This window comes from Papilio machaon, chromosome W, assembly GCF_912999745.1.
Source record: "Papilio machaon chromosome W, ilPapMach1.1, whole genome shotgun sequence".
In the NCBI taxonomy this organism is placed as follows: Eukaryota; Metazoa; Arthropoda; class Insecta; order Lepidoptera; family Papilionidae; genus Papilio; species Papilio machaon.
This window is the reverse complement of record NC_060015.1, coordinates 3494334-3519595: the sequence shown is the minus strand read 5'-3', so window position 1 is coordinate 3519595 and position 25262 is coordinate 3494334. Positions and strand designations below refer to the sequence as shown.

Genomic DNA, 25262 nt, shown 5'->3' with positions numbered 1-25262 from the left:
AATGAAATTTGGTACACAGATATTCTAGAGCCTCAGAAAGAACATAGGCTACTTTTTAACGCGAAAACAGGGTTGTAAGGGGTTGAAAGTGGGGGTGGTAATTTGTATGGAAGTATTGTCATTTTAACAGTTAGAAGCTTGAAATTTCTTTCTAAGGCTGCTAATTTGATAGAAATAAATATGAAATTAAATTTTTGTATCAATGTTACCCTCAAGGGTGCTAAATAACTATAGGGGATGAAATTTTGTTTGGGAATATTTTAGACTTCGGTGAATGTTTTGTTTAGTATGTTTTGCTGTTACACTTACCAATATTTAGTCTAGGGCCTCAGAAAGAACATAGTCTGTTTTTAAACGCGAAAAAAGGGTTGTAAGGGGTTGAAAGTAGGGGTGGTGATTTGTATGGAAGTTTCGTCATTTTTACAGTTAGAAGCATGAAACTTCTGTCTAAGGCTGCTAATTTGATATAAATAAATATGAAATTAAATTTCTGTAAAAATTTTACTCTGAAGGGTGCTAAATAACAATAGGGGATGAAAATTTGTTTGGGAATATGTGAGGTTTAGGTGAATGTTTTATTTAATATGTTTTGCTGTTACCCTTACTGATATTTAGTCTAGAGCTCGAGAAAGAACAAAGACTACTTTTTAACGCGAAAAAAGGGTTGTAAGGGGTTGAATGTGGGGGTGGTAATTTGTATGGAAGTATCGTCATTTTTACAGTAAGAAGCTTGAAACTTCTTTCTAATGCTGCTAATTTGATATAAATAAGTAAGAATTTCGATTTTTGTAAAAATTTTACCCGTAAGGGTGCTAAATAACAATAGGGGATGAAAATTTGTTTCGCAATATTTGAGGTTTTAATGAATGTTTTGTTTAATATGTTTTACTATTATACTTACTGATATTTAGCTTAGAGCCTGAGAAAGGACAAAGATTAATTTTTATCGTGAAAGAGGGTGTATAAGGGGGTAAAAGTAGGGGTGGAAATTTGTATGGACGTATCGTCATTTTTACAGTTAGAAGCTTATAACTTTTTTTAGGCTACTAATTTGATATTAATAAATAGGTCATTTAAAGTTTGTAAAAGTTTTACCCTTAATGTTGCAATATAATAAGGGAATAGGGGATGAAAATTTGCATAAGAGTAAATGAATATTTTGTAAGTTCCATTTGTTTTGTTGTAATTTTTTATAAGTTTAAATAAAATACCTCAACAACAACAACTAAATTCACGCCCATAACCCAGAGGGATAGGTAGAGACCAAACACCTACATTTGGTGTGGTCGTGGCACACCTATCTCTATGTCTACATCCATACATCAACGCATAGCACGTCGGTCAAGTAAAATAATAATCCTTAAAAAAAATGCTTAACGAAAACAGTATTTCACGCGGACGAAGTCGCGGGCACAGCTAGTGTATATAAATGAAACAATTCACATTTTTTATACTATTTTCAACAGATTTCAAAATGAGTAGTTTTTAATTCTGGTATATGCTGTGTTTTTTATTGATACTTTCTTATCCCGTTGATTTTAAAGAGTATATTTTTTAATTTGTCCCATGTAAATTTTATCGTAATCGGTTACTTAATTTCTTAGAAAGTACAATCAAAATAGTTAAATATTAAGTAGTTTTACATATAGTGTTCACTGTAATGATATACAGAATAATTTAAAATTATATGACTTTAATATTGGTATGTTTTTTGTAGCTTTTTAAGAAGACTTAGGGCTTCGTGCATATCGAAGAAAAACAGGACATCGTTTGAATGCTGGTCTAATGGACCTAAGACTGAAGAGATGCCGCGCTTTGTTGAAGCGGTACGCGGGAAAAAAATATCGGGAATTTTTTCTTTTTTTGGAGTCACTCAAGACATCCTAGATTAAGGCAGCCGCCGATATTGACATGGACCTCGTTCGTGCTGCGATAGACAACTGGCCGCGCAGATTGAAGGCCTGTATTCAAAATCACGGAGGTCATTTTGAATAAACTTTAGTGTCATAAGAATCTATGTTTTGTTAAGTTCATTTTGGTATATAAATGGTCACATAATGAATAAACTTGTTTCAATTATTTTATATTAAACATGTGACAGAATTTATGACCTGACTAAGTATTACTACAAAATCTGTTTACCTAATCTTAGTCACATAAGCAAAAATTACGCATTGTTTTTTATATTTATTACATTTATTAATTACAATATAATTGGGAATATATAAATTGGTATATATTAAATTATATCGTAATTATTCATTTTCGGGACAAAACAAATAACTGGTAACCCCAATCCTTTTACTTATATATAGGTATAGTCTATAGTACTCTCTATCTGTCCCTTACGGGTGAACGCGCATGTCATATCTATATAATTCTTCATCTGAGTTTCGCTCCCGTTTCATACTTATTAGAATTTACGCTGTTTGTAAGGCAGTCCCGTCTCTTAAAACGTAGTGGTTATATCCTCTTTGAATCTCTTCATATCACATCCATTGACGTTGATGAAATCCAGGAAAACCCTGGACTTAAGTATAGTTTAGTGACTTTAGTGAAAGAGACTAACATTTCCTTCGTTTCATATTAATTTAGAAATGTAAACTTGCCATTTTTAACCAAACGAATTATTAATAATTTTATTTGTGTTTACTCTTATGACATTATTAATTATTATTACTTCTAAGAGTACTAGTCATATAAAAATATTGTGATAGTAATGGCATATTGTCCAGTCCTGTTAGTTTTTATTTTAGCATTCGTTTGTGTAAGTACTGAAGATGAACCTGTTCCCTCACAGATGACAAAAGCAGAGAGGATTCAACTAAGGTAATGTTTCAAATTATATAAAGGATTAAATTTTTCTTCAGGCCTATTTTCACTATAATAAATCAATAATGGACTTTAGCTAGTTATTACACTTTTCATGAATGAAATAAAAGTAGGACAGGACATGTATAACATAATACAATGTTACAATAGTGACATTGTTTACTCACAGTTGCATCTTATTTATGTCTGTGATCTTTTAAATCTTCTTTAGAGTACATCTTTGCCATATGATTTCTTAAAATACTTATCTAATTATATCTATTAAATAATAAATGTACATTGTTTCTTTCTTGTTTCACATTTTTTTTTTTTTTTGAAATGTTTATGGTCACGTTATAAGGTATATTATTTGTGCTTAACTTTTGGCTTTTTAGTTCAATTTATCAGAATTATTAATAACATTTCCATGCTAAGGGACATAACAAACTCTAAAGATTACGGCAAATAAAGTACTATTTTAACATAAAACAATGTGTAAAAGTATTTGTGGCCTAAAACTTAAGAAGTTAATGAATAAAAAACTTAATTACACACTCAAAGACAATTTTAAGTAATTTTTGATAAATCCATTAGCTAATTGTGTCTTAATCCTATGAATTATAAATTATTATTAAGTCTGAATTAAGAAATATAACATTAAATAACTATAAGACATTAAAACTGCAACTTATTCTGGTATAAATTACATCACAACAGTCAATGACAAAGAATAATCCAGATCAAAGATAAGTTAACATCGTTATATCTTGCTATGATATACAAAATAGTGATATTTACACTTTTACTTCAATAATTATTAGACATGTTATCTTTTATCAGCATACTTGTGTTAACAGTTGGTTTCTGAGACCAAAATATCTGTATGTAACATATAAACATCTTTCCCGTTCGGCATAAAAGTCAGAAAGATGACATAATGTTGTCTGAAACATGTTGACTTTTAGAGCTCAGCAAAATGTTGTCTTTTCGATAACTTTTTGCCGATGTCATTTTAAAGCAATCTCAATGATAACTAAATAAAATAAATGATGACTTTTCGAGAACATATTTTTTTGTTAATAAAACTTTAAAAAATTTTCAGATTTATTGAATTTCCTTAATAATCATTTTTAAAAAACAATTCTAGTTACTTTTTCAAAAAAAAATTTGGTGTTCAATTCAAAAATAATTCGAAATTGAAATATACGAAAAATTTAATTGTTAGTACTTTTCGCGGCAACAGCGGCCATTTTGTTCTATACGGACCTCTCACTCATCCATTAAAGAGTGATTGTTGACAAGCGTGAATTGCATCGTAATTCGTTCGGCATTGCTAAGTGGTTTTATTCAATTATTACAACATAAACGTATTATTTTTGACTTAACATACTGGTTGAAACTATAATTAATAGTATTTGTGATTCTTATTATTCAGTTAGTTATCAAGAATTTAATTGCCGAACAAATAAACTTGTAAGTATGAATATAGGTTATAAACACATTTTTTCATATTTTATAACTAATTAAATTATTTAAAATTGTTGTAAGACGATGCTCGTCGCTATTTTAATTAAATGCAGTTTAAATATTTTACTTTTTAAAATATTTCTAACTTTAAACATTTGTATACAATTTTGTTCATTTAATTCATACATTCATACATAATAAAAAAAAACTTATCAGCATCGTCTTTGTAAAAGTGTCTGATAAAATTTAGAATGCGCTAAAATTTAATGAATATTTTCAATTTCTAATTTGATATTTTTTTAGGATTCAACACAAGATGTAAAAGTAAGAAACTAAAAGTAGAAAGAGGATAATATCGTCAAGTTCTTCTGATAATAAGGGTATGTAACAAATAAAGTTGTTCAATTATATATAATTATTTTGTTCCTTATTAATAAAACACATTATTTTCAGATAGCGGAATAAATAATATACCAATGCCACCTGCCACGTACGTGAGCCAAAAGGATCAGCAACCACCACCAACATTTAAAACTCCTATATCATTACTTGAGCCGTAAAAGTATTTATAATTTTAATAATAAGATTATTTATATTGGTATGTCATATCGTTATTATTCATTGTGTTATCAAATAAACAATAATTAAACCTATTTACCATGTCGATTTTAATTTTACACTAGCCTCTTAATTTTAACATAAAAACGTTAACTTTATGATATCTAGAAAATGTTATCTTTCTGATATCTTTTTAATGATCTCTAAAAGATGGCACTAGATGGCTCATAAGAGAGCTTTATGTTAACTTTATGTTAACTTTATGTTGATTTTTTGGTTATCATTTCTGATATCAGATCTTGAATAATGTTAACATTAAGAGAACTTTATGCTATCTTCTTGCCGAACGGGTTATCTTTGACAAAACAGAGATAACAATGTTCTAAACTGGGGAAATTAGTCTCAGAAACCCACAGTAAGGCATTTTTTTTGTTTTATCAATTACTGAATTTTAAATGAATATATGCCATATGTGTATGCCTTTAAGATTTTATATGTGTATGTAGTGTAAAAGTCAGTTATTAATATGTATGGCATTGGATTTAAATATATTCAAATGTCTTATGTTAATTATTTGGTATGTTTTAATGTGAATACAAACAAATGAACAAATTTGCTGTAATAATTGCTAACAACAGATCACTATTTTTGCTACACAAGTCATACCAGTGATCCCGAGATGTAAAATATGCTTTTGACGAGAAGTCTCAACATTCATATATTTACTTATCCACACTCATCAATTTCGGATAGTCATCAACACATATATATTTAAAGCTCTCGAGTTGACCATAAGTTTAGTCAACCATAACTTTAGTAAATCATACTGACTCGATGCGGATTGGTTCATTTCACTAATTGTACAAATGAAATTAGTAAATTGAGGAAAAAACATCAGTAAATATATGTGTTACTAATTCTTTATGTAATTACAGGGAGGAGGCAAGAAGCATGTTCTACCATGCTTACGATGCCTACATGGATAATGCATATCCAGCGGATGAGTTGATGCCGCTCAGCTGTAAGGGTCGATGGCGAGGAGTTACGCCCAGTCGGGGGGATATGGATGATGTACTTGGAAAGTAAGTGTGTGATGACAATATTTAGATTGGTCGGTAAAAGGATTTTTATTAGAAGACATTCAGATATAACTTTCTGTAGGGAAAAGATAAGAAAGATAGTGATGTTCTTCTAAACGAAAACTGTTATTACTTTTAGTTGTTACTAGCTTGTACCTGCGACTTTGGCTGCGCGGAATTAAAAAAAAGTAATCTTAGTAAGTAACCAAATTTTATCGAAAACTGTTTATCCGTTTTGGAGATAAGCAAAACAAACATCCGTCTAATCTTTTTCATTTATAATATTAGTAAAATTTATTAATTTAACTTATGGAGTTCAAGGTGTGCAGATGACTGTATGAAATGTTTGTTTTTCTGTAGTTTCTCGCTGACATTGGTGGACAGTTTGGACACGTTGGTGGTGATGAGTGATTTCTCCGAGTTCAACCGTGCGGTGAGGCTCGTGTTGCGTGACGTCAGCTTCGACCACGACATCATCGTCTCTGTCTTCGAGACCAACATATGGATGCTCGGGTCAGATGCTTTTTCAGTACACTTTATAATTATAAGTTTGTCTGTGAAAGTAAGAGTTTGCGCACTAAGGCAGCCCCTTAGTGAAGATTTATAATGAGAAACGTTGTACAAGTGTAAAAAAAATTCGAGAATTTTCCTAATCTTCGCTAGTAGGAGAGGCACCGCAACAAGAAGTATGTATGTTGGATAAGAGATGTTAATTTTATTAATTGTATGCTATCAAAAGTATTTTAGATTCAATTTAGCTTTTACTTTACTTCTCCAGAGTTTTTTTGTTCAAATTTGTCAAGCTGATAAACATTTTGTATAAGAATGCAAAACCTACAATTATTTGATAAAAAAAAAACAATCTCAAACAAAATGCACTCAAAAGTAACGTAAAAAAACAATTTCAAACAAAATGCACTCAAAAGTAACATAAAAAAACAATTTCAAACAAAATGCACTAAAAAGAAACAAAATAATGTCATGAAAACTCTCTAAACTCTAGTAGTTAGTAGTAGGGGCTCAGTTTTCCGCAACTCCACGACAAGCGCGTATTTTGCGTGTCTCTAAACTCTAAAGAAAGTTCTCTTCTTTCTTGTAACATGTCTATATTGTATAATTATTGTTATTTCGCAGTCGGTGTCGGCCGAAGTAAATATAATATTATACATTTTATATTTGAGATGTATGAGACATACTTACGTTTATGTCCCTACTTAGGCCGAAACCGACTCCAAAATAACAATAATTATACAATATAGACATGTTACAAGAAAGAAGAGAACTTTCTTTAGAGTAACAATGAAATAATTATCAAAATCGGTATACAAATTGAAAATTAACGAACTAATACATCGTAGCCTTTAATTTTGTCCAGCCGCGCGCCGCACTAGCATTTTTCGAATGCGCGTAGTTTTTAATAATTTAATATCTTCCAAACTATTGATCAAAATTACATAGTTTAAAGGCTAATGTAATCTGCATTTAATACTCTAGCCATCAAACATATTTATTTGGATAAGGATTCATATCGAATATAATATAATAGCGCCGTAAGCTTACGACGCTGTTTTTCGTGTGCATTTTAATCGAAGTTTGTTCACAATAACATGGTTTTTGTGAGACATCCATAGATGATATATATATGCCACCAAAGACTTTTATTGAGCAAATTTAAGGATTTATAATTACTCCATACATCATTTTTATGTAGGTCATATAGTTTGACCTACGTAAGCCCAGAAAGCAAAATTGTGCTTTTCATGTAGCATTTTTCGTTTCCGCGTAATTTTATTCTTACGATATCTCCTAAACTATTAGACAGAATGATATAGTTTTTAATGCAAATATAATCTACATTAAATTCTCTTGATAATGAACATATTTATTTACATAAGGGTTAATACTGAACTCGAATAATAGTCGGAAATAGGGCATGAATTTTATTGATGTTTCTGAAGAAAAAAAATGGTTATTGTGAGAAAACTATAAAAGATAGATATATGCTAAAGCGGGCTTTTATTTAGGACATTTAAAGAGCTACAATTCTTCCATACATCATTTTTATGTAGGTACTATAGTTTAGCCTACGTAAGCGCTGAAAGCAAAATTGTCCCTAATTTTCGCAACAAATTTTGAAGCTAAACTCAAAATCTACTAGTCTTCTAGTTATTTAAAAAAAAAAAAAACAAAAAAAATGGGACCCACCTGCAAGCACTTCCTTTCGATTAAAATATTTTTTATCAAAATCGGACCACCAGGGGCGGAGATTCGCGGTAACACACATAAAAAAAACACAGTCGAATTGATAACCTCCTTATTTTTGAAGTCGGCTACAAATACATGTTCTCTACATGCAAAAACACTTACACAAATACTTTTTTCTACTGTTGGTATGCATGACATTGAATTAGAAATAGAAGGGTATCTGCTCGATGAGAGAGGCGCTTCTATCACGGTTAGTTTTTTCAGTTTTTCAAATGTGTTAAACCTACTAAGGCATAGAAACATAGAAAAAAAAACTTGTGAGCCGTCATGGGACGCCTGGCAGATGTGAAACATCGTGTGTGTATAAGTAATATGCATAAAATATTAAATATTATAATTAAATAAATAATAGTAATAATAGAAAGAAAGAAAGAAAGAAATACATTTATTCAGAAGAAAAGGTGTTCATTCGACATGTGCTGCGGCGGGTACCGCAGCGCCGATTTTCAATGAACCCTAAAAAATGAGTACAGTAAACAATATAAAAGAAAAACTATAAATAAATATTTAGAATAAATGCTCAGTCAACCGTGAGACTTAAACTTATGACAAAAATTACAACTAACAAATTTAACATACAGACCTAAAAGAGAACAAAAAAAAAATCAACAATTATGATCGTTATATAAAATAATAAAAAAGTAGTAATAAAAGAAAAAAAACAACACAAATCAAACAAAGGTATAAAAACTACTAATATACAGGCAACTCCGAGATGCCGAAACAATTTGACACAGCAATATCTAGGTTTTTTGATTATCAATTAGAAGGTTTTTATATCTTTTTTGTGGTATGTTGTTGCAACATTTTGCAGCGTTGTAACAAAAACTGCCTCGGAATGCTGCCGAATGGTGCTTAGGACAGAGTAGACGTTCACAAATGGTTCTCTCATGCCGTTTGGAGAACTGAAGTTTGTCGAACAAATATAGGGGTTTACGTGATCTAATAATACCGAAGAGAAGTGTGGCAAAGTGAAGTTGTCGAGCTGCTTTCATTTTAAGCCAGTTAGCGTTATTCAGGTAAGGTGTTACGTGTGATCTTCGAGGAATCTGAAAACAGAATCGTGCACAGGCATTCTGAACTCGTTGAATGAGTTTTTGAGTGCGAATTAGTAGGCACTCCCCGTAGACTGCATCACCGTAGTGTAATTTTGATAGCACTAATGCATCACACACCCGAATACGCAGTTTTACGCTTAGATAGTTGCGAATGTGATACAAAGTCTTTAATCTAAAAAAACAATTCCGTACGGTGTTAGAGATGTGATCTTGGAAACGAAGGTCCCCATCTAACAATAAACCAAGATTGCGTGCTTGTGTTACCCGCTCAATGTTTTTACCACGAACAAATATGGAGGGACCACTAGATACAATTTTAGTTATTTGAGATTTCGTTCCTAGTACTAAAAATTTAGACTTCTCCGGGTTTAAAACTAAACAATTTGCTTCCGACCATTGAACTACGCTGTTGAGATCATCATTAAGTTGAGATATAGCTGAGTGACTTTCGGTCGGTTTGAATGAGATGTATAGTTGAAGATCATCCGCGTACAAATGATACTTACAAAATTTTATGTTAGTAATTAAATCGGCGGTGTATATTATAAACAGGATAGGACCAAGTATAGAGCCTTGCGGGACACCCCGGTTAACAGATTTTAGAGTCGATTCTAGGTTATTACCGTCAGCCAGAGTTATCTTGACAAACTGAGACCGCTTAGATAGGTAGCTGGCAAACCATCTGACGACTGAACTATCAAACCCGTAGTAAGCAAGCTTAGATAAAAGTAAAGTAATATTAATACTATCAAATGCACGGGAATAATGAAGCAAGGTAAGGATGGTCCCCTTACCCATGTCCTGCGCAGCCAGAACGTCATCCACAACATTCAGTAAAGCTGTTGCTGTACTCCGAGCTTGTCTAAATCCCGATTGTAATCCTGGCAAAATATCGTTAGATTCTAGGTATTTTATTATTTGTATGCACACTATCTTCTCCAGGATTTTTGATAAAAAAGGCAAGATACTTATCGGCCGCAGATCTTTTATAACCGTGGGATGAGGTTTTTTAGGGATCGGCTTAATTATTGCAATTTTCCAGATGTCGGGAAATGTGCTTGTCTGTAGGGATTTGTTTATTATATATGTAATAACACTTAATGTCTGCGGTAACGTCAGCAGTATCATGTCTAGGGATATGCCATCAACACCTATAGAATTTGATTTTATTGTTCTAATAACACTAATGACATCTTCTTCGGATATTGATTTAAACTTAAAAACGTTGGAACTGAAGCGATTACAAGTAAAATGTAAAATATGTGATAAATCTGCAATACATTTGCCGGGAACGTCAAGGAACTGTTCATTTATTAAATCGGGATCGCAAAGATGGTGTGGGAGATCATAATCCGTACTTGTTTTGTACGTCCTATACAAATTTTTCCATAGTTTGCGTGGGTCGTTTAAATTATTGTTCACATGATGTTGAAAATATCCACATTTTTCTCTATGAATTGCGGATTTAACAACCTGTTTCATCTCTTTATAATGTTGTTTGTGTATATCTAGGTTGGTGCGACGATATTTAATATAAGCTTTGTCTCGGAGTTTCATCATTTCCTTTACGGTATAGGTTAGCCAAGGATGAAAGTTTGGCTTTAAACGACAGGTTCTGACAGGTGCATGCCGATCGAATAAGTAATTTACAAGTGTATTGAATGCAGTGATCATGTCGTTTACATTATCACTAAGAACAATGTCCCACCTGATGGAATTTAGGTCCAGACTAAAGTTACCTCCATCAATATCCTTAAGTGGCCTGAACGTTTTAATTTGCGGTGATGGTTTGACTTTTTTAACGTCTACGAACCCTTTAATAAATGCATGACTACTAAGGTCTTTTATTAGGTCTATAGTAATATCGTGGACATGCATATTTGAACAGACAATATCGATTAAAGTTTCACTATGATCAGTAAAATGTGTCGGTTTATCTATGTACTGTTTCAAGCTCAAAAAGTTAAAGAAGTCAAGTAGCTTTTTTGTGTTACTATCGTGAAGATTTTGCAAATTAACATTAAAGTCACCCAAGAGAATAGTATAGTCAAAGTTTGAAAAAGTAACAACTGATTCCGTTAGAGCGTCCAGAAAATTGTCAATATTGAGCCATGGAGGTCGGTAGGCTGTACCAATAGCTAAACTTACGCCTGCGGAGTTAAAACCGAGCCACATTTGTTCAACGAGAGCTGCAGCAGGATGTGCGAGAGTACGGACGTTGATGCCGCGACGCACATAAAAGCCCACCCCCCCGCCGCGCGATCTAACTTCAGAAGATCGGGGAACATGTCGCAAACGGTAACCGGGGACAACTGGAGCTCGCTCCTCTTCACCCAATCGCAACCAAGTCTCATTTATTGCCATTATATCGACCTGATGTCGTTCCATCGCTACCAGAAACTCGTCGTGGCGGGACCCTAGCGATCCAGGATTCAAAAATCCTATAGACAATTTACCTTTATGCTTGAATTGTATAACGAAGGAATACGTTAGTTGACAAAATTTGTTATGTATTAAGAAAAGTGTCAGTAGTGTCAAGTGTCGCCAATCAGAGAAATTTAATAATTTATTTAAGAAGGTTTTTCGGATCCTAGTGAAGCTAAACCGAGGCAGTTCCGTTTGGCGCCATAAAGTATAGGGTATAGCAATCACCACAATTTTAAGAAATAAATTAGTTATAAACATAGCAAGTAAATTACAAAAATTGTGAACAAACGAATGTGCAAAAATACTAAATACAAACATTAGGCGCATATAAATGTGAGCCTTATAAAATTGAGATGTAGAACAATATTTTCTTAGGTTAATTAAGAACAAGAAACATAATAAAAATAAAAAATGTAGCGAGTTAAGCTCGGAATAAAATAGGCAAGATTCTCCATTAAGGGCTAACTGTGGCATCGCCAAAAACCCTCGTAATGTCTGCTTGGTCACGAATTCTTACAGCAGTCTGAGTAAAATCACGCCTAACAAAGATTTTGCCATTCTTAGTCCAAGCAAATTTCCACTTAAGGCGACGAGACTCCTCACGTGCCTTATAGAACAATTGCTTGTTGAGGCGCGATAACCGCTCGTTGACATAGACACGACGGGGGGCCACGGACGACACTACGCCGGCGGAGTCGAGAATGCGCCGCACGCGCGCCGCGCGCAAAAGCTCGTCGCGGGCGCTGCGCCGCACCAGCCGAACAACGAGGGCGCGCGGACGCGCCAGTGTTGCGGCTGCTTCTGTGCCCCGCTCATTCTCGACTAAAACAGTTTTTCGACCCACTCGCTCGGCACTCACGATATCTCGTTCGTCTAGTGTTATACCGAGTTTATTTGCTAAAAGAGACGTAAGGTGATGGGGGTTTTCATTTTTTTCCTCCGGTAAGCCCGTGATTTCCAAGTCATTGAGTAAACATTCTTGTTCATGTTGATTAATTTCTGCTTGAAGATATTCGACAACTGCCAAGTCATTGCGATTAATATTAGTATCTAGACGTTTCTCGACAATTGCCACCCGCTCCTCGACATTGGTCATTCGCGAGTTAAAACTCTCCAAGGCAGAAGTAATCTTCTCCATTTCTTTACACATATTATTGGTGGCGATCACGAATTGTTCTGTGACATGTTGTTGGATAAAAATTTTTAGCATCTCCGCCATTTCATTCTTCATGATATTCCGCAGAGAACGTTCAGTGACATACTCCAGCTTTTCAGAATCTTTGGCACATGCTGTGGTATTTTTACTTAAGGTGATATTGTCGTCGGAGCCCCCTGGCGACAGGATGATGTTATCAAGAGGACTCAGGTCAGAAGAACGCAACAGGATATTACTGTTGTCAGACTTAGTCGTGTTAGTGCGAAGGCAATCGCACTTACCTTTCGCGTTCTTACACCCGACGCACTTACGTTGAGACTTAGCTGACATTGTGATCGTTTGAACACTTCGTATGAATAGATTTAACTGTTCGTAAACAAGCACATCACTAGACAATCAACGCTAACAAGTTATTGCAACATACATGTGTGGGTAGTTGTTAAAAATTTACTCCAGTTCAATGATAACAAGTAAAACAATATACTTTTATTTTGAGACTAGTTTACGCGTTTAAATGTTTCGAAGTACACAAACACATATACTATCACTTAATTACTGAAACAAGAAATGTTTAGATAGTCGCTATTCACCACATAACTTAAATAAAAATTTAAGAGAGGACGAGAGCGATGTTTACTTGACCGAGCGTCAAACTGTACTCACTCACTCATAATGATAATGACAATGGCAATGGCAATGGAAATGGCAATGACAATGATAGTAATGATAGTAATTATAATAATAATAATATTAAGAAAAATGTTTAAATCAGAAAATTAATAAATATGTGGAATAATAATAATAGTAATATTAAATATTCAATATTATTAAACTAAACAGATAAAATATATATATGTATAGCTCAGTATAGCTTGGCGACCCGTCGCCACGGCAAGCGTCGCCAACCCAACGATTCGGTTTACAAGTGATTCTATAGATGTTTCACATCAAAAACATGACATGACAGTTACAGTATGATAAGGACTTTGTGACACTTTTTTGACATTAACAGAAGGACGCTAGTGAGCTCTGATAAATAGTTTGACATATACCCACCAAGTTGGATGTCCATTTTGGTCTATAGACCAACTATGGTAGTTTCAGTGTTTTTAGAAGTTTTAACTTACTGATGTAATGTAACATATTTTTTTAATTTCATACTTGTCTTCTGTAGCCATTTGGTTTTTATTCTTCCTTTGAATAACATACCGTTTATTGTTTTATTATTAACTTTATTTGTTTGTTTGTTCTTGTCTATTTAGGGGTTTGTTGTCCGCTCACGTGTGAGCGACTGCGTTGCGAAGCGAAGTGCCCATATTGCGCTGGTACGATGGACAGCTGCTAGCTTTGGCCGCGGACCTGGGCCGGAGGCTGCTACCTGCATTTAACACCTCCACTGGCATACCGCATGAACGGGTCAGTATGAACAAAACTCGAACTGCTAATAACCTAATTGTTAGTTGGAGGACTACCGATTTAGATGTTGGTATGAAATCCTGAAATTTGACTTTTGTGGACTATAAACTAGCATAAGTTTATTATAGCTTATTTCAAATGACTTCAAGAAATTCTGATTGGAACAAGAATTAGTATATTATCAAAATTTCACGATATTTAATTGAAAAAAGACCCGTGAGTGTGCACTGCCGGAACTATTGTAACTTAGAATGTTACTTATTATTATTTTTAAATTGCGCCCGGACGGTGTCGCGGGCGTCAGCTAGCACTAAATAAACTTCAAACGTAGATACAAATCGTAAATTCTTACGTTCGAATGTGCGCAGTATTTACTTCAATGTTATATTTGTAGGTGAACCTTCGACATGGTCTCCGGGGCCTCTCGGAATCCAGGGAGACATGCACGGCGTGTGCAGGTACCATGATCTTGGAGATGGCGGCACTTTCTCGTCTCACCGGAGATCCAGTCTTCGAGCAGAAGGCACATCGAGCCATGGATAGACTCTGGATGATCAGGCACAGGTACATTTATGACATTACGATATGGCGTATCCTTGAAAAAGTTATGTCATTTGAATCTTACGACTTTTATTTGCTACATTGTGTTATAAATGATGGTGAATAAGGAAAACTAAATTTTCACAAACATATCTGAATCTTAGCTTATTTGTGTATAATATAGGACATCCGACCTGATGGGTACAGTGATCAACATCCACTCTGGTGATTGGGTGCGCAAGGACTCTGGTGTTGGTGCAGGCATCGACTCCTACTACGAGTACTGCCTCAAAGCTTACATATTATTGGGTGATGAGAAGTACCTCGCACGATTCACTCGTCATTACAACGCCGTCATGAAGTACATCAGCAGACCTCCGGTCATGCTCGCAGTGCATATGCACAGGTATTTCATAAATAACAGATCGTTATGAGATGTGGAGAGATGATGTCGAGTGCTGATGTCGTCTTTGTCGTGTCAGGCCTCACCTGCAGTCGCGCAACTTTATGGACGCGCTGCTGGCGTTCTGGCCGGGGCTCCAGGTGCTGCTGGGGGACGTGCGCCCCGCCGTCGAGACACACGAGATGCTCTACCAGGTCATGCAGCGCCACACCTTCATACCTGAAGCGTTCACATCGGATCTCCAGGTACTACTAGTGCACTTGCAACTTGTTACCGATGTCTTATTTTCATAATATTTCGACATTTTGTAAAAGTTATACTTTTACAACATTTTGTAAGTAAACGTGTAAATGTAGGTGCATTGGGGCCAGCACCCTTTGCGTCCGGAGTTCCTGGAGTCGACGTACTTCCTCCACCGAGCGACCGGCGACGACCACTACCTGCACGTGGGCAAGAGCGTGCTGCGCGCGCTGCAGCGGCACACGCGCGTGCCCTGCGGGTACGCGGCCGTCAACGACGTGCGCACGCGCGTCCACGAGGACCGCATGGACTCCTTCGTGCTCGCGGAGACCTTCAAGTACCTGTACATGCTGTTCGGCGAGGACCGCGACCTACCGGTGCACCTCGAGGACTACGTGCTCACCACAGAGGCGCACTTCCTGCCCCTCGCCCTCGCCACCGACGGACTCGACTCCACCCTCGCGCTCAACATCGACGATCAAGACGAGGACAAATACGTAAAGTATGTAAACTGTCAACTAACTTTTTATCGTTTTATTATCCAATCGATGTGGAGAGTGCACCAACATTGTCTGCGCGCGTGCAGGACTTGCCCGAGCACGTGGTCGCTGGAGGCGTCGAGTGTGCGCCGGCCGCTGCGCACTCTGCTGGGCGGCGCCGGGCGGCCCCCGGCGCGCCCTCGCCCCCTCACCGACCCGCGCCAGCTACTCGCCCTCGCCGACATGGGCATCTCCGTCCTCACATTGCCCGACGGCCGCGTGCAGCTGCTCTACACAGTCGCCACGGTACTTTTACGATTAACACAAATACCTTATAGTACAAATAAAATCGTCTCAATTTTTGTTATTTAAAACATTGAATGTTTTAATAATTCCAGGCGAAATCGTCAAAGGAGGCATCGGAGGGTATGACGTTCATGCGTGAGATGTCCAAGTGGAACACGCTGAGCGACACCGAGAACGGTGTGGTGGCGGCGGGCGTGGCGACGTCGGAGCGCGTGCTGGCCGCCGGGCCCGCGCACTTCGGCCGGCAGGTGACGGGCGGCGAGCGGCTGCGCGGCGTACCCCTGCTCGCCGAGCCCCCGGAGGCGTGCTCGGCGCTCGCCAACGCGCCCGCGCTCGCCGGCATGTTCGGTGTGGCGCGTCGCGGCCAGTGTACGTTCGCCCAGAAGGCGCGCAACCTGCAGGCCGCCGGCGCCCGCCTCGCCGTCGTGCTCGACAACGTCGACGGCACCTCCTACGGCTCCACCGCACTCTTCGCCATGTCCGGGGACGGCATCGACGACATACAAATCCCGACGGTCTTCCTCTTCTCGCAGGAGGCCGATCATCTGCTGGACCAAATGAAGTCTGATCCCGAGATGGTGGTGTCCGTGGGGGAGTTGGAGTCGCTGAAGCGAGTGGAGAGTTGCTCGGAGGGCGCGTGCGAGGCGCTGCTGCAGCCGGCCGGCGCGCCTCCCCACGCGCCTCCCCACGCGCACACCTTCGACCACCTCAAGAGCGTGCTGAGCCAGCTGGTGGCGCAGTTCGAGTTGTCGCTGGGGGGCGAGGAGGCGGCCGAGCCGTGCGCCGACGGCGACTCCTCGGACCTGTACGTCACCAAAACCAAGTTCGTGAACGACGAAAGCCGCGCCGAAGCACTGCACAATAATTGCTCGGGCGAGGGGAGCTGTGCCGGCACGACGGAGGATAGCCAAGGTGATGAAGGCGCGCAGGGACAAGGCGAAGGCGATGACGAGGGGTTCTGACGTCGGCAGGCGTCCGGGTGGGCGCGGCTGAGCGCCTGCGAGCCCGACCTCTGCGCCCTGTTGTGGATGAAAACGAACACTAAGTCCAGTTTACGTGCCTTTTGCGAATGTTGTCCGCACTACCTTGAAGTATGGAGTGTATCTGTATTTTTTGATATGTCAACATTGGTATGAGCTGTCACTCCCATTATTGTAACTTCATTGATTGTGATTGCATCGTGCAAATTATTAAACTAATATGAAACCTATAAAGTGAATTTATTTCATATTTCAACCTGCTCTAGACATGCAATCAATACTTACTTTTATATCCATTGGAAATGTAAATTTTTATCATTTAAAATAAAATAGTAATATATACATTGACATCGGTTCATAGTAGTGGTCATGATGTGTTGTGAAATTGTAAAAGTGTCAACATGTGGTGTGCAGAGTATGCGGTGTGGCTTTTGTGATATATATGACAGGGGGAAGCAGAGAAAGGCAGGCGCTCTTGTACATAGTTGATCTCTGCTTTCGATCCTAACATGTAATATTTGATGTGGAAATTGAAGACAATAATTAACATAACTTCAGACTCAATACATTAAACTTCATCTAAACACAATCATGAATTTCATACGAGACAGTCATTTCATACACACATTCGTAGCTATTGACATCAATACAAATAGCATGTTTCATGTATCTAACTGTTGCGGTCAATACATTCACAGTAGTTACAGATAGGTTTACTCTTTTATAAAAAAACAATAAAGAAATATATAGGTAATATAAATAAAATACAGGGATAGCGCTCTTAATGACTTGTGTAATTAAAATTTGTTATTTTTCAACAATATTTTGATTCAATCATCAGTAATAAATGCATATATCTTGATTTTTACCAATTATTTCATACATTGATTATTAATTATTTAAATCAACATTGGACATCACTATATGTATAGCTTATTTTTATGTCTTTAAATTATATAAATTGTGTAATGGTTTATTTTATATTTTATGTTTCATATATTATTTATAGGTAAATATTTTTTAATTGTTAACATAGATTTTTATTTAACATTTAAAATAAGCAATAATTTATATATATCTAAATAAATAATGAAGCTGTGATCGGAAGTTAATACTAACACCTGTCAAATGAATGTGACCATACATTTGTTGGAGTGTAATCTGTATGACAAATCGTCATCTTTGACAAAACAGAGATAATATGTTTTAAACGGATGATTTTGTTCTCAGAAACCCACGCTTAGTCGATAAATTATATAACATAGTGTAATAGGTATACACTATACAATTTAATTGGTAGTCATCTTAGGTGCAAGCTGTTGGTTCATTACCCTGTTCTCAAAGTGACTTGTAACCAAAGCGGAGCACCATAAGCCAATGTTAAAATCCACTTTAATACTCGTACATTGGTTTTCATTTACATGGCTACCTTTTTTTTTTTTTTTTGTAACGAGGGAAAATACACTTCCGTACCCCTGCGCCGGGCAGTGCAATGGCGCAGGGAGTGTGGGACTCGCCTACAGTCGTTCAGCCATACCCACTAAAAACCCTCATGCCCACCTTAACGCGGTGACCCGAGCTTTGTATCAGCTGGGCCTTAACCAAAGCTCGGGCCGTGCGTCTGGCGCCGAAGCGCCTCTCCCTAAGTGGTGAGAGCCAGAGAGGTAGGATCTTTTTTGTCCTACTACCCCAGCCCCCACCGGCGGAACCAGCCGGCCCGCCCTCTACCCTAAAACGCCGCAGAGGGGGCTGGTAAACCAGCACCCCCCCTTGCCTCTCCATACCTCTCCCATCCATCCATCTCCTCATCTGGCCGCGAGGGCTGCAGGGGTTACCCACCCACAGCCACCACGACCTCACCCCACATCCGGCCACGAGGGCTGTAAGATGGGCAGGATAAACCAGTACCCACCCACACCCCCCGCGGCCCCACCACGTCGCATCTAACGGTGCGACCCCGTTGGGCATGGTCAGGGCGGAGTCACTGCTGTGACCCACCACTGACGGCCCTCTCCAGGTGGGTCGGTCATGTGCAACACCCAACACGATGACCGACCCTAGAGTTTGGTTCGCGGGGCCGAAGCCCTACCCCAGCCGAAGCCGGGGCGTTCCCCTATCCACCACCCGGGGACGCGCCACGTCGGAGTACTCCTCTCCGCCCACTCGGACAACCGAGCAGGTCCGTGGATTTACATGGCTACCTAAAGCAGCGTATTTTTCCCTGCTTTAAGAAGTCTACAAAAACCATCTATATGAAGTATGGATGGTACTTGTTGAAAAATCATATATCTCGGTGTTACGAAAAAGATATAAGGAGCCTAAAATGTGAGCAAATTGATTTAAGTTTTTAGAAATTCCTTCATACAATAAGATTGGGATATATAAGTGTCTACAACTTGTAAATTTTAATTTGTGACTATGTCGATATGAGTAAATTTAGAAAAAATGTTTTATTATTTAATACTATAGGTTAGTACCATGAGTTTCTGAGACCTAAATCTCCGTTTAAAACATATTGTTCTCTGTTTTGTAAAAGATAATGACAAGGATAACGATATGTTTTATACAGAAAATTCAGTCTCAAAAAACCCAAGGGTAATGTTACATATAAATAATACGGCCAAGAAACGTTGATTTAAGTGAAATCTGTATGTAATATTTATAGGTAATTAGAGTAAGCATTCTATTTTAAATAAATAAATTAAGATGCAAGTATTTTTAGTTTTTTTTTACCATCATGTTCAAACTCAAATCAAATTAAAGAGTTTTATGCCATTATTTTTAATGGAGGAAAATAATAATAAAAGTGATAAAGTGCATGCGATGTTTTCGTTTATTTCATTTTAATGTAAATTATGAATAATAATAGCCCCAAAGTTGAAGCTTGTGAAATTCCACGAGATTTTATACGTTTTGATTAAATTTAAATGATAAAAACAACGTTTGAAATTATATTTAGTTCTCGGTTCGACTAAGATAAACGAAATATATAAATATTGAAGTCAAGGTCAAGCCGATGATCCAGGCTAAGTATAGGAAGGCTAGTAATATAACTTTTTTTCTCAATCTAAATGCTTATCAACATGTAGTTTTTGAGTTATCTTTGAGGATTGATAGAGATTGTAGACTATATTAGTATTTAGAAGTATCTATTTATATTTTTGCGAAAATCTAGAGGGGAGAACTAGCTCTAGCTTTTCCTAGGGAAGTCTATGACTGAAGTGCATGTGATGTTTACTCATCTCAAGCCACGTTATCTCGTATTGTAAATGATTTAACCAGGAGGCTCAAAAAACTTTGACATCAGTGTGACGTCACAGTCGACAAAGTATATTTTTTACAAAAGTAAATCTATCCCTATTTTATTTACCTCCGTGAAGTTGGCCCCCTCACTTTAATTTTTTAACTTTTTTTTACGCAAATCGTTTGAGAATCGTTTGAGAGGGTTTGAGAGAAAAGAAATATCGTTTGAGAGTTCCTACTTTCTCCGTAAAAACAATTTCAAATTCTAGTGTGAAGTTGGCCCCCTCACTTTACTTTTTTTATTTTTTTCAATGCGAATCGTTAGAGAGTCGTTTGAGAGACATTAAGAGAAAAGAAATATCGTTTGAGAGTTTTTACTTTTTCTGTAATAAATATTTTAATTCTGGGCGTCGAAAGTTACAAATCGATTTTCCTTTTTTCCGAATTAAATATGGCAATCATGCACTTGGACGTTTCAAATTTATTGTGTAGGTAGAGAATGGTAAGAGAGTGATTGAGAGAAAAGAGAAATCGTTTGAGAGTTAATACTTTTTCTGAAATATATATTTCAATGTCGGAATCGAAAGTAACAAATCGATTTTCCTTTTTTCCGAATTAAATATAGCAATCATGCACTAAGACGTTTCAAATTTATTGCGTCGGTAGAGAATGGTAAGAGAGTGATTGAGAGAAAAGAGAAATCGTTTAAGAGTTAATACTTTTTCTGAAATATATATTTCAATGTCGGAATCGAAAGTAACAAATCGATTTTCCTTTTTTCCGAATTAAATATGGCAATCTTGCACTTAGACGATTCAAATTTATGGTGTAGGTAGAGAATGGTAAGAGAGTGATTGAGAGAAAAGAGAAATCTTTTGAGAGTTAATACTTTTTCTGAAAAATATATATTTTTTTTATTTTTTTTTTTATAAGAGAAGGGGGCAAACGAGCAGCGAGAACACCAAGGTGTTCATCGACGCCCATGGACATCTGCAATACCAGAGGAATCGCAGATGCGTTGCCGGCCTTTGAGAAGGTGATACGCTCGCTTCTTGAAGGACCCTAAGTCGTAGCGGTTTGGAAATACCGCCGAGGACAGACCATTCCACAACGCGGCGGTACGCGGTAGAAAGCTACGCGAAAACCGCACCGTTGTGGATTGCCAGCCATCGAGGTGGTGTGGATGGAACTTGGCGGTCTGTCGGGTCGTCCGATGACGGAACTCGGCGGCAGGAATTGTTCCAAACAACTCTTCTGAGCACTCCCCGTGGTAAATACGGTAGAAAATGCAGAGGGAACTAACGTCCCTCCGCAACGCCAGAGTGTCGAGCCGATCAGTAAGAACTCGGTCGTTGACGATTCGAACCGCTCTCCGTTGTATGCGGTCAAATGGAAGAAGCTGGTACTGGGGTGCTCCCGCCCAGAGATGCGAGCAGTATTCCATGTGGGGCCGAACTTGCGCCTTATACAGCTGAAGGCGATGGCCCGGTAGGAAATACTGCTTCGCTCTGCCGAGCACACCCAGTTTTTTGGAGGCCAGCTTGGCCTTGTCTTCCAAATGACCGCGAAACTGAACGTCGTTCGATATGTCAACGCCGAGAATACTGATACTGGCTGAGGCAACCAGGGGAGTGCCCTCGAAACGAAGATCCACGACAAAGGGTTGTTTTTTAGCGGTAATGGCGCATACTTGTGTCTTTTTGGGATTGAAATCAACGAGATTTCGTCGACCCCAATCCGAAACTTCACCCAGTAGGGTCTCCAGTTCAGACACAAGTTTGGTCCGGTTCTCATCGGCAGTAGCCCGAGAAACGTTAGCGCGGGCCGTGTACAATGCATCACCCGTGCTATCGTCTGCATAACAATGGATGTTGCTAATTTGCAGCATGTCATTGATATGCAGAAGAAACAGGGTGGGCGACAGTACACAGCCCTGTGGGACACCAGCATTAATTGGTTTGGGTTTGATGCTTCGACCCTCCAAAAAGCTGGTAATCCAGGCGCGTAGTTTCTCGGGCAGCCCGTAGGAAGGCAGCTTCGAGAGGAGTGCTCTGTGCCATACCCGATCAAAGGCCTTGGCCACGTCCAAACTAACCGCCAGGGCCTCCCCCTTGCCTTCGATCGCCTCCGACCATCGATGCGTGAGGTACGCAAGAAGATCACCAGCTGAGCGACGCTGTCGGAAACCGTACTAACGATCGCTAATCAGCTGATGCTCCTCAAGGTACCTCATGAGTTGGCAATTGATGGTCGTTTCCATGACTTTCGAGAACAAGGTGGTAATGGCGATCGGCCTGTAGTTGGACGGGTCTGAGCTATCGCCTTTTTTCGGGATCGGGTGGATTATGGCAGTCTTCCATGATTTCGGGACAACGCCTAAGGAGTAGGAGAACCGGAACAGGCGCGTTAAAACCGGTGCCAACTCAGGAGCGCAAGTCCTAAGCACGATGGGGGGTATCCCGTCAGGCCCACTCGACTTATGGATATCCAGAGATTGCAGCGATTTCCGCACTGATCTCTGGATAAACTGGATTTCGGACATAGAGGTCTCACCGCGTGGGATTTTCGGCGGCGAGTTACCTTTGTCATCCAGAGTCGAGTTGGCCGCAAAAAGAGAGCCCAGAAGATCGGCTTTCTCTTTTGCGGTATGGGCCAACGAGTCATCCTCCCTGCGCAAAGATGGTAAGGACGGCTTACAGAAATTCCCCTGGACAGCCTTGGCAAGAGACCAGAACGCACGAGTTCCCGAAGGAAGGTGCACTAGCCTCTCACCAATGCTGGCCACGTGTTCGGACTTTGCCTTGGCAATCACTCTTTTGAAGGACCTGGAGGCAGAGTTATACTTCTTTTTTAACTGGCTGGTATTTACATCCCTAGCTGCTGACGCCTCAGCCCAGGCTCGATAACAATCCTGCTTGTAGCGCGAGGCTAATTTGCAGGATTTACCAAACCAGGGTCGAGAACTGCCTCCGATGGGCACAACTGAAGATGGAATAAAAAGATCCATCCCCTGAAGCACCACATCAGCAACAGAATCGGCAACAGCGTCGGGATCATCCAGCCTGAAGCAAACTCTCTCCCATGGGTAGGATGCAAAAAAGGACCGCATCTCATCCCAGTCTGCTGACCTATAGTGCCACACTCGGCGAAGGCCATTCGGTTTAAACCGTGGGCGACGCGAGATGGGCACTGTGGTCCGGATCAGGCAGTGGTCTGACGAGCCCAAAGGGGCTTCGACGGAAACCTTATAGCTGTCCGGATGTGAAGTCAGCAGAAGGTCCAACAGGGAAGGTGTATGGTCTTCGACATCTGGGATTCGCGTGGGCGAGGTGACCAGCTGTGTCAGGTCATAAGACAAGGCAAAGTCGTGGACAGATCTCCCCGCATGATCGGTGGTACGAGAGCCAAGCCAATCGGCATGGTGGGCGTTGAAGTCGCCTAGTACCACGATTTCAGCGGAAGGGATCTGTGCCAGAACGGAATCTGTAGCCGTTTGGACTTGCTCCATGAGTCGGTCTGTTTCGGCATTACCGCTATGGGACCTATAAAGGCACGCATAGACCCGCGGATGGTCGTCGCCATCTACGCGCAGCCATAAAAGAGATAGGTCCCTACCTTCAAGAAGGCTGAGGCGACGAGAACAGATATCCTCTCTGACGTACACGCATACCCCAGCCCGGGGCAAAAAGGACTGTTCTAATTTGTATCCGGGGCAGGACAGATACGAGGTGTCCGCCGGAGAGGATATCTGCGTCTCGGTAAGGAAAAGCAAGGCCGGCTTTGCCGTCCGGAGATGGTAGTGGACGGCCTCCAAGTTGGAATGGAGCCCCCTGATATTGCAGAAGTCCACGGCATGGGTGACAGGGGGTGCTGACAGTGCCTTGCTTCGTTTGCCTTGCCTTGCCGACCTTTGCAAGCGAGCGGAATGGTGCCCCCCCCCAGAATACGCGGGGCGGCCCGTGCGCTTACCCCCAGACTCCGAGCGGGAGTTCAGGCGTAAGCGCACGGAGGGGGATTCTCCAATACCAGGGGTATTGGTACCCCCCTGGGGTATTTTATCTTTCAATCCCACTGCCATGCTGTATTAAGGGGGGGGGGGGGGGGTTTAGGCCTCCGGCACCACACTCATCAGACGAAACGCGGAATTGCTTCCACTTCACGCCTGTCTTCTGTGTGGTCGTGGTATTTCACCGGGCGAGCCGGCCAGTTCGTGCAACAGATTTTGTTGTTGCTGGCGTCTACCACTGTTAATTAAATATGGCAATCATGCACTTTTTATTATTATTGATTCCAAACTAGAAATATTTATTTCAGAAAAAGTATTAACTCTCAAACGATTTCTCTTTCCTTCCAATCACTCTCTTACCATTCTCTACCTACACAATAAATTTGAAACGTCCAAGTGCATGATTGCCATATTTAATTCGGAAAAAAGGAAAATCGATTTGTTACTTTCGATTCAGAAATTGAAATATTTATTTCAGGAAAAGTATTAACTCTCAAACGATTTCTCTTTTCTCTCAATCACTCTCTTACCATTCTCTACCTACACAATAAATTTGAAACGTCCAAGTGCATGATTGCCATATTTAATTCGGAAAAAAAGGAAAATCGATTTGTAACTTTCGATGCCCAGAATTAAAATATTTATTACAGAAAAAGTAAAAACTCTCAAACGATATTTCTTTTCTCTTAATGTCTCTCAAACGACTCTCCAACGATTCGCATTGAAAAAAAGAAAAAAAAGTAAAGTGTGGGGGCCAACTTCACACTAGAATTTGAAATTTTTTTTACGGAGAAAGTAGGAACTCTCAAACGATATTTCTTTTCTCTC

The 25262-nt window shown here is 39.1% G+C and overlaps 3 protein-coding genes and 1 long non-coding RNA gene across 4 annotated transcripts; 3 read left to right on the top strand and 1 right to left on the bottom strand.

Annotated features, from left to right (window-relative positions):
- The first annotated feature begins 2513 nt into the window (after positions 1 to 2513).
- Positions 2514 to 9049, top strand: LOC123722913 (ER degradation-enhancing alpha-mannosidase-like protein 3). Its single transcript, XM_045685474.1, has 4 exons — positions 2514 to 2829; positions 5772 to 5918; positions 6276 to 6428; positions 8995 to 9049. Exons 1-4 carry the CDS (start codon positions 2720 to 2722, stop codon positions 9047 to 9049), a joined length of 465 nt encoding a protein of 154 aa, XP_045541430.1. The 5' UTR covers positions 2514 to 2719.
- Positions 4249 to 4859, top strand: LOC123723160. The gene is made up of 3 exons (XR_006756659.1): positions 4249 to 4284; positions 4582 to 4658; positions 4732 to 4859. It is a non-coding gene; the product is annotated as an uncharacterized LOC123723160 (long non-coding RNA).
- Positions 9050 to 14636: 5587 nt separating the features above from the next.
- On the top strand, positions 14637 to 15473 carry LOC123722912 (ER degradation-enhancing alpha-mannosidase-like protein 3). The gene is made up of 3 exons (XM_045685473.1): positions 14637 to 14801; positions 14962 to 15183; positions 15260 to 15473. Exons 1-3 carry the CDS (start codon positions 14701 to 14703, stop codon positions 15471 to 15473), a joined length of 537 nt encoding a protein of 178 aa, XP_045541429.1. The 5' UTR covers positions 14637 to 14700.
- Positions 15474 to 22619: 7146 nt separating this feature from the next.
- Positions 22620 to 24506, bottom strand: LOC123722911. The gene has a single exon (XM_045685472.1). It carries the CDS (start codon positions 24504 to 24506, stop codon positions 22620 to 22622), a length of 1887 nt encoding a protein of 628 aa, XP_045541428.1.
- Positions 24507 to 25262: the final 756 nt, after the last annotated feature.

What these genes read in the sequence shown, in the direction of transcription:
- LOC123722913 (XM_045685474.1), top strand. Translation starts at nt 2,720, where the DNA reads ATGGCATATTGTCCAGTCCTGTTAGTTTTTATTTTAGCATTCGTTTGT. An exon ending in GCAGAGAGGATTCAACTAAG is followed by an intron (nt 2,830 to 5,771) that starts GTAATGTTTCAA and finishes ATGTAATTACAG; the next exon opens with GGAGGAGGCAAGAAGCATGT. An exon ending in ACCAACATATGGATGCTCGG is followed by an intron (nt 6,429 to 8,994) that starts GTCAGATGCTTT and finishes AACATTTTGCAG; the next exon opens with CGTTGTAACAAAAACTGCCT.
- LOC123722912 (XM_045685473.1), top strand. Translation starts at nt 14,701, where the DNA reads ATGATCTTGGAGATGGCGGCACTTTCTCGTCTCACCGGAGATCCAGTC. An exon ending in CTCTGGATGATCAGGCACAG is followed by an intron (nt 14,802 to 14,961) that starts GTACATTTATGA and finishes TGTATAATATAG; the next exon opens with GACATCCGACCTGATGGGTA. An exon ending in CTCGCAGTGCATATGCACAG is followed by an intron (nt 15,184 to 15,259) that starts GTATTTCATAAA and finishes TTGTCGTGTCAG; the next exon opens with GCCTCACCTGCAGTCGCGCA.
- LOC123722911 (XM_045685472.1), bottom strand. Translation starts at nt 24,506, where the DNA reads ATGGCAGTGGGATTGAAAGATAAAATACCCCAGGGGGGTACCAATACC.